At 24.6% G+C, this 10,365-nt stretch overlaps 1 protein-coding gene across 1 annotated transcript; it reads right to left on the reverse strand.

Moving 5' to 3' along the window:
- Positions 1–73: 73 nt before the first annotated feature.
- K444DRAFT_664881 (uncharacterized protein) lies at positions 74–1,417 on the reverse strand (the record flags this gene model as incomplete). The annotated part of the gene is made up of 4 exons (XM_024887016.1): positions 74–766; positions 797–1,160; positions 1,214–1,300; positions 1,377–1,417. The coding sequence occupies 4 exons, from the start codon at positions 1,415–1,417 to the stop codon at positions 191–193; spliced, it is 1,068 nt and encodes a 355-aa protein (XP_024734905.1). The 3' UTR covers positions 74–190.
- Between the last annotated feature and the right edge of the window lie 8,948 nt (positions 1,418–10,365).

A 10,365-nucleotide genomic window follows, 5' to 3' on the forward strand; every position in this document is an offset into this window, starting at 1 on the left:
TTCCTGTGTGCCTATTGCCTCATTTAACAGTAGTAGTGACTGTTGTTTTCAGACAGGTAAATAACTCCTTCGTGTCTTTGAGATCACCTAGGTGCTCGCCGCGATGAATCATGCTAATACACGACTGCCACCTAGAGATGTTCGCGTCCATGTACGGCGGCAGACCAATGAATGGGTTTCTAGGCTTGTACTACTCCAGAATTTTCATCGCTTCCGCAAATTCGGGAACAACCCCCACATTGAGGCCCAGCCAGGCATGAATACCGTGCACGACGCTCTCAAGCGCACCGACAACCCAGGCGTGATGGTGACTTGCCGCCTCGCCCATGATGGCAACGTCCCCAGGCGGCTGAATCATCTTGTTCCACATGCTGCTGAACTGCTGTGGTCGGAAAAATGCGAACGCACCCGCTGTGGTCGGGTCCTTGCCCCAGTCGAAGGCAAAGTGGTTGATGTAGTTGCTGCTGATGAGGTTGTAGAGCTCCTCATTGGTCATGTCCTTGTTCTGGTGTAAGCGAACAAGCTCGCGGAAGAGTAACTCCTTCAGATCAGCTTCGTCTTTAGCCTTCTGAGCGGGGTCGGCATTAGTGGATATGAGCGATGCGAGACGCTGCGAGTCTTGCTGCCAGGTGTACGAGTTCAGCAGCACGGCGGTCTTTGCCTTGTCGTCCTGGATGTTGTAGGACGGGTACACACACGTTCGGGTAGTCAGGTCGGAATGACCGAGGCCACCCATCTTAACGTTGTAATCCCCGAGGTCATGGATCTACCATGCATGTTTGAACTTGATGCCAACTTTTGCGGTCGAGCCATACCCCAAAGAGCGAATTGCTTGCTTGGTGCTATAGTTGAGGCCGGCTTTACTGATATCCATCCTTCCCAGGCACGAGAGAGTCGTAGTGTTAAAGACTGCATTGTATTTCTTCGTTATCTTTGCGTGCGAGGTTCCGATATCGACTCCCACTTTCATTATGCCCCCGGCCCTGATTGCCGTCACCGGGGAGTTGTAGACGGGCTTGCGAAAGATCTCGGCGGCCATCCCCTTGGCGAGCTGCTGGGCACCACCCATTATGCAGTACCAATTCGTGTGTTTATCGGACTCGAAGTCGAGAGATTCGAGAACTGTTTCGCTGTGGGCCTGGTCATACCAGTCGGTTCCGCTGGAAGGAGGTCAGCATAGCCATTGGAATACTTATGCGGGAATACCTCTCACCCGTTGAATGTCTCCACCCACTCAATGGTATCATAGTTGTAGGGTGGCGGCGGAATGGGTCCGGTGGGGAGCTGCTCTGGTGGATCCCTAGTGGAAGAAATCAGGTGAGGACGTGCACAGAAATACGAGCAATCGATACTGCCTGAGGTGGGGTAGTACCTACATGCCTAAGAACTGACGCGTACTGAGAGTGTCATATTTCATGAGGAGGTCCCAGCCTTCCCTATAGCACCCCGGTATGGTACTCTGAAAGTACCATGACTTTTTTATTAGAAGGGTACCAAGGAATTCGAAAGTCGTATGGTACCCTCTAAAAGTATTAATAAACTTAATAGAAAGTTTTATATATCGAATCTTCTAATTTAGGCCGATTTTTGAATTCACTTTTTATAAGAATCGGTCTTATATAAGCTGGGTTATTAATAAATAAAGCTAGAAAGTAGTAAAAAACGCGAATGATTTTTAATTTAGGCTATTTCTTATATAAAAGGCCCAAAATTTAAATATAAGAAGGCTAAGGCTTATATATAATATATTCTATTTAAGAATTATAAAAATAAGCTTTTTATAAGAATAAAGTTAATAGAACTAAAAGTTATTAGAAGATTTATTTAAGATTTTAGAATAAGTTTAGCTAGTTTTATTTATAAGTAAAAGCTTTAGAAATTAAATAAGAACTTAGAAAATCCAAAAATTCTAAGTATTAGAATAAGAAATTTATTAATATTAATATTAATCTTATTAATATGAGTCTCTTATATATAATATTAATAAATATATTAAAATTAAATAATTAATATTTTATTTTTAAAAAAACTTGAAATATAATATAATATTTTTAATATTTTATTTAGTTAATAAAATAAAAATAATCTTTAATATTATAGATCTCGAAGTTCTTTTTATAATTTCTTTAATAATTCTCTTTAAAATTCTTTTTAAAAGCTCTTTTAAAAACCAATTTCTTATTAATAGCTTAATTATTAATAAGCTCGAGTATTTATATAGCCTTAAAGGCTTTAATTTCAGCTTTAAGCTTTGAGTTCTTTTCTAATTATTTAATTAATTAATAATTAATAATTATATAAATTAAATTATTATTTATTTTTAAGAATTTTAATAAGAATTTAATAATTCTTTTTATTTTAATAAGTAATATTATACTTTTGCTTTATAAGCTAATATTAATTTATAGGCTTAATTAAATTATTAATTATTTGTTTTTTAATATAAATAAAAGCTTTTTAAAATATTTATATTTAAATTTCAGGAATTTTAATATAATTATTTAAAAAAGATTTATAATAACTAAATAAGAATCTATTTCATGCCCTTAAGCTTTATTTCTTTATTTGAATTAAATTACTAAAGAACTTAAATAGTATTTTATAATTCCGGAATTATATATTCTAATAAAAAGTATATATTTCTTTTATAGGCCTTAATATTACTCTTTTTAATTCCTTCTAGTACCTTATTTATATTAAAGGCATTTAGTATATTATTATTATATAAAGTATATATGTTATGAAACCGGGTTTCTGGGCTTGGAAAGCAGATAAAGTAGTTCTTAATCCGAGGATTCTAAACTAAGAAAAGAAGTTCTAAATATAAGAGCTTTAGTATTCTAAATACTAGCCTCAGCCGTATGCGTCATCGCGGTCACGTGACGCTAAATTTACTAGTGAAGCGGCAGAGTATAATAATATATAGAAAACTAATTAAATATTAAAATAGCTATATAATTTAAATACTTTTATTTAAATATATCGAGTATTCTAATAATTTATACTAGTAGCTATTTTATATTCTATTAGGAATTTCTATTTGAGTTTAAATATATAATTTAATAAATATTTAAATTAGAATTATTTGAAATAAAAATACCTTTATTATTTAATATTCTAATATATTTCTTAAGGCCTAGAAATTCGGAATCGTGAATTAGTTTTCTTTTATTCTTTCCGGTTATTTTTTATAACTATTTACTAGCTAAAGGCATTTTTTATAATTAAATTTATAGAAATAGCTTTTATTATAGAAATATATTATATATATTTGAATTTTAATTAGAAGTAGAAATTAAATTATATATTATATATTAGCTTTCTTTTCTTTATATTAAACTATATATAATAAAAGCTTCTTTATTAATAATAAAAAATACTTTTTAATAATACTAAACTATATTAGATTATTTATATTTATTTATATAAAGCTCTTTTTTAGTTTTATAATAATAAAAGCCGAGCCTAGAAAATTATAAATAAGCTATATTATAAATAATAGACTATTCTATTATTAATAATAATTGAAATAAAATCTTCTAATTAATAATATTTAAGAAATTATTTAATAATAATATTTTAAGTTCTTAATTTATTAAATATAATAGACTTAAAAATATTTTTATTATTTAAGTAATAATTACTAGAAATTATTAAAAGTAATATTTTAATTCTTTTAAATTAATATTATTCTAGCTTTTAAAACTATTAAATATATTATTAGAATAAATATAAATTAGTAATTATATATAAAATATATAGCTTTTTAATTTAAACTAGCTAAATATTTATATTATTAAAAATATTTTAATAAATTATTTATATATCTAGAGTTTTAATAAAAGTATTTAAAAATAGCTTATTTATTTTATTATTTTTATTTTTGAGCCTTTATTTTTTCTTTAATTATATATTATTAAAAATATTAATTAGTTTTTTAATAATATTATATTATAGCTTTTCTTATTTAAAAATAATATAATTATAAAAGTTTTAAATTTATTAAATTATTTTATAACTTAAATATTTTTTATTTTTTAATTATATATATATATATTTATTAAGTTCTTAATAGCTTTACTAATTTCTTTTTTAATTTAGAGATATATAAGCTTTAAAAAGCTAGAAATAATATTAATATACTTATATTATAATATAAAATAAGAAAATAAAACAAGAAATTTATTAGTTTATTTTATAAGTTTTATTTTTATTATATAAATATAGGCTTTTCTAAAATAATTATTTTATTATTATTAATAATAAGCTTTTACTAAACCTAAAAAAAAGTCGAATCTTTAAGATCTATTTTATTACTTTATTTAATATCTAATCTATTAGAATTAATCTTTATATTAGAGAATTTCTTATATTATTTATTAATAATTATTTGAATTATAGCTTTTTTAATTATAATAAGAACTATAATTAAATTAAGAATTAAATTAGCTTACTATTATAGGTATAATATTTAGGGCTTAGAAAGTAAAGTAAAAGGTCCCTTATAAAGACGATTTAAAGCTAAGAAAAGGAAAACTAGAATATAGAAGGCTATAAGGAAATATATATATCCTATAATATACTAGCCTCAAAGAAGCTTAGCCTTCTAAATATCTCTAGTATATTTCAAACATACTTCTCTAGCGAGGCGGCCGCGTCACGTGCGCCTAGAAGGCATCTGGTATCTAGTAAGGTATTTCAGATACCGGATATCTAGGAATTATAATATTACTTTCCCTTTTTATAATAAGCTCATTTCCAAGCTATTAATCTATTTAATTTCATACTATACTTCCTCCCAAAATGAAACTAGTATCTCGGATATAGATATTATATATAAAAGGCTAGTATCCTTATTATATAATCTAAAAAGATTTATTATTATTTCTATATAATTCTAAATAAGTATTATTTTTTATATAGTCTAGCTAGTATTATAGGTTTTATAAAAGTTCTAGTATATTAATATTATTATTATAGAAACTTTATAAAACTAGGAAACTATTATTTAGTACTAAAACTAGATATTATACTAGATTCTTATACTAACTAACTTACTAAATTTTATATTTTAGCCTATTTCTTATTAACTTAAATATAATAACCCGTTTAATACTATATTCTTATTTATTATTCTCTAGTATTAATAGAGGTAGTTCCGGATTTACTTAATCTAGTAAAGAATTCTAGAGATCTTTTTATAACTTCTTTATATAAAAGACTAGATATATCTTTATATTTTCTAGTAGTTTTAAGAGAAATAAGTAGCTATACTATTCTAGAATCTTAAATAGGTCCTTTATTTAATTTTCTAGCTTCTGGCTTAAATAATTGAATTTCTAATATTTTATAATAATTTATATTTTATTTCTAACTTTGAAATTAATTAGATAGTAATATTTATTAGCTTATATTATATATTATTTCTATACTTATTTTATATAGCCTTAGGCAAGTTACTATAATTTATATAATTACTTTACTAATACTTTAGCTTTATTTCTATTTAGCTTTTCCTTAGGTAAGTTAGCTTTAATAGGGGAGTTCTAGTCTAAAAAAATACGAGGCTTATAGCTCTTTTTAGTTATAAATAAGAACTAGCTAATAGTTTTATACTAAAGAAAGGCTTATTAATAATTAATTATAATAACTCATTTATCCTAGTTATTCTAGTAATAGTTAATATATAAATATAATTTCTAATTAAAATACTAATTAATAATCTCTATTTATTCGTTTATTTAGGAGTAATTAGCTATAAAGAACTTGAGCTTTATACTAATTCTTATATAAAATTTGCTCTAAAAATTAGATATAAATTAGAGTCTCTAATCTAATATAATTATTTCTAAAATATTTATTTAATATATTATATAAAGTAAAAATAGAAATACTAGCTATTTAGCTATAATTATATCTTATATTAGAATTATAATTAGATACTTAAATAAGTAATTCACGAATATAATAACTATATTATAACCCGATTTGTTTTCTAAATAGCTCTTAAAATCTATAGTAATATATTATTAAAAGTAATTAGGAACTAGAAAAAGACAAAATAAACCAGGCTTCTTATTTTTAGATATATATAATCTTCTATAAGTATAGTAATTACTATAGTATTAATTAATATTCTTACCTATAAATAGCTAATAATATTACTTCTTTAATAGCTAATAAAGCTTTATATATTATGATTTCCAAATGCCCGGTATCTGAGATACTTTACTAAATACCAGATATCTTCTAGGTATATATAATGCGGCTGCCTTACTAAGGAAATATATTTGGAATATACTAGAGATATTTAAAAGGCTAGCCTCTTTAGGACTAGTATACTATAGGGTATATATACTTCCTTATAGCCTCCTATATTCTAGTTTTCTCTTTCTTAGCTTTAAATTATCTTTATAAGAGACCTTTTATCTTACTTTCCAAGCCCTAAATACTATATCCGTAATAATATTTAAAGCTTACTATAGTACGGCAGGCCGTATTCGTTAAAAATCATATTATTTTAGTGGTTTTGAGGTTTAGGTTACATAGTAAAGGCCGCGGCCTTTTATATATAACTTGCAGAAATCATATAAGAAAGCTAGTTTTTCTATAGACTTAGAGAATAATTCTTTATAAGTATTTAATTAATTAAGCTTTTATATACTATATACTATTTATACTTTACTATTTATACTTTTAATTTATTATTTTACTATTAAGTCACGTTTTGTACTCTAGTATACTTTATATGGGTTTTTGTCTTATTATAGTTTCTTTTTCATATATTTTATAATAAGTAATATAGGAAGAATAGAAACTTTATAGTTAAGGTAATACTCTTATAAAGTTCTGAGAGGTATTTATAAGGCGAATTATTAGCTTAGTAAGTTAGGAGAAAAAAGGGCTATTATAATATCTTAAGCCTAAGGCTAAAATATTAAGAATATATAAGTATTAATCTTAATATCTTATATTAATTTCTAATATATCTAGTAACTTAAATACGAGTTAGCTATAAGATATAGTTACTAGTATAATATATAGGGATAATAGAAATAGAGGCTAATTATAAAAGGAAAAGAAGCAGAGAAAATAGAATAAGAAATATTATACTAAGATAATATAAGTTAGACCTTGGTTAAAATCAGACTCTAGTACTCGGAAATAAAGTTATACTATTAATTTATATATTATTTTTAGTTATAATAAAAGCCGGAATTAAAGTAGCTTTAATCTTAGTAGTAAAGCTTGCTTCTAAATCCAAAAAAGATACCTAAAAGAGGAAATATTCTCAAATTCAAGTAGAATAGTAAACTGGAATCGGAAATAAGAATTAAAAAGAAATTAGAAATAAGAAATTATATAGACAAACTAGAGAAGCTTCTAGAGAAAGAAATAGATACTAAATAAAGAAAGAAAAGAGAATTTAGAAAAGTCAGAAAAATTAGTAAAATTATATTTATTATTTTTATTATTACCTTTAATAGTATTAATAAATATATCTAGTTTAGCGAAATTAAGGGAAAATACTATAAGTATTAAGCTAAAGAAATAGGAAAGAAAGTATAAGTAATAGGAATAAGACTAGAAAAGCTATTATCTTATTATTACTAATACTAAAACTCAAACCTTAATTATATCTATTATTATTAACTAGTTTCTTTCTAATTCCGGTTCCTAAACCAAAAAATATACTTAAATAGGAAATTAGTTCTTTAGGAACCTTATTAGTAGAAGTTTCAGGTATGAAAACTTTATAATTAATTATAGAAGAAATTATTAAAATTAATATAGCTAAGAATAAGTATATACTAATACCGGGTTTAAACTTACTACTTACGGGAGCTTCTAAAGTATTATAATTTCAGGAAAGCAATATCTCTATATTCTTAAAATAGTATATAGATATATATAAGAACTATTATATTTCTAATAATACTAAAAGAAAAAGAATTATCTATTATATCTCTTTTATTTATAAGAATTAGATTAAGGCTATACTAAAGTACTATATTAATAATCCGGGAAATTACTAAGAGACTAAGTTCTTTAAGGCCTTACTAAAGGAATTCCGAGAATATAACTAGGAAATACTTAAAATTAGCTATAACTTTCTTAATTAGATTATTATATAAGCCTAGAATAGAGGAATCTTGTCTAAGTCTTATATTAATATATTTAATAAAGTATTAAAAAAGTTACTAAAGAAAAAAGAAATAAATGAAATTACTTAGTACCGAGAATTTATAAGAGGATTATTTATTCTAATAAGAAATTATATTTTTAAGAATATGAACTTTGAGCCTATAAATATTTCTACTTATAAATATAGTAAGATATATAAGAAAATAATAATATCCTATTAGTATAAAAAAAAGAAATATTATTTTAATATTACTAATAACCTAGATATATCCAGATTTAGATAAGAATACTTAGATATAGTAGTTTATAATATGATTCTTAAATCAGAAAATAATTATTTCTTACTAGTTTTTTCTATTATACTTCCTAAAACTATTATAGATATAAATAAAAAAAGAACCCAGCCTGTAGCTAATTATATAAAACCTACCAAAAGTAGTAAACCTAAGGGAAATAATATTAACTAGCTAGTAAGAAGTCTAGAAAAACTATCTATTATTACTATAATTCAAAAGAACCTATAGAAATAACTTAATATAGCTACTATTATAATTCGGGAGGATATTTATAGCCTGCTTATATAGCCTAGCTAATTATAATAAGTATAATAATATTAATAGCCTAGTAAATATAATCCGAGTTTTCGGGAAAAATATACTAGAAGTTATAGTAAAGGTTATAGAGAATACTATAGTAGCTATAGTAATTAAACTAGAATAAGTAAAGAATCTGGATAATTATATTCTAAAAGAAGTTAGTCTTAAATATAGTTAGAAAATACTATTCAAGTTAATATAGCCTATAATATAAATCCAGAACCGAGAGAACGAATTTATTATAGGTACTATAGTAGGAATAAGAATAATAATATTAATCCAGAATATATCTATATCTTTTAGTTCTATTACCTATTAATAAAAGAACTTATAAACTATAAATATACTTACTAATTTAATAAAAGATAGTATAAAGAGCTATTTAAGTCTAGATAAGAAAGTATTTCCTTTTTTCTTACTAGTAAGTACTAGTAGTTTAACTAAATTATTTCCCAAGTCCGAAAAAGAGAATTTAATTATAATTTAAATACTTGACCTAAAAATATCTAAAGATTAATAGGAAATACTTAGTTTACTAGATAAGAAAAAGAAAAAGAAACTAGCTAACCGGGATCTATATATAAAAGCAAGCAAGTTATATTTAAGGAATCTAAATAGCTATTTTGCCTTAGAGGAAATTATATTAAAATTACTAATACTTTAGGTTCTGGAATTAATAAATAGTACTAAGATTTAGCTATAAATAGTATTTCTATTAATACTATAATAGGTTTCTTATTAAGGAAAAAGAAAAAAGAAATAGAAATAGCTAAAGAGGTTTTCCGAAAACAAGCTAGAATAAAAGAAAAGCTATCTTATATAAAAGACTAGAAGAATATTATTCTAAGAAATAATAGATAAAGAAATAGCCTAGCTAAGAATATAGATATTAATACTTCCGAGAATAAATAGAACAAATTAGAGACCTAATATACTCTTAATTATAATAAGTATAGAATTCCTAAAGTTAATAATATTCTAATAAGACTACTAAAGAAAGTAATTATCCTATTTCCGAAAACTTAAAAGAAAATAAGAATACTTATTAATACCTTAAAAACGCCAGATCTAGCTATTATATTTTAGAACTAATAAATTAAGGATAATGCTTTCTATCTTACTATTTTATAAATAGGAAATACTATTATATTAAGTATAGTTAGATATACTAGGAAATCTATAGAACTAGCAGCTATAGCTTATATAATAAATAGAATATTTAAGAAATTAGAAATACTAGCTCAAGTACCTAATACTAATAGAATTATTTAATTTAAAAATAATAGTATTAATATTCGGATATTACTAGCTTATAAATATATTATATAAGCTCTATGCCTCCGGTTTGTATTTTAAGAACCTTAAGGAAATATTAAATATAAAGAAATAATTAATATTAGAGCTAAAGTTAATATTTTTTCCGAAAAAATCTCTAGAAATATTAGTAAAGTAATATATAATACTATAGATTATCAAATATCTATTATTACTAGAGCAGAATTTGGATTTATAGAAATAGTAAAGCTTAGAGCTAAGATTATAGATAAAGTAGGATATAAAGATATATTTTTCCTAGTTAAAAAAGCTCTAAAAATCCTGCTTAATTAACTATTTTTAGTAAAAA

This window comes from Hyaloscypha bicolor (assembly GCF_002865645.1).
Source record: "Hyaloscypha bicolor E unplaced genomic scaffold K444scaffold_108, whole genome shotgun sequence".
NCBI classification, from domain to species: domain Eukaryota; kingdom Fungi; phylum Ascomycota; class Leotiomycetes; order Helotiales; family Hyaloscyphaceae; genus Hyaloscypha; species Hyaloscypha bicolor.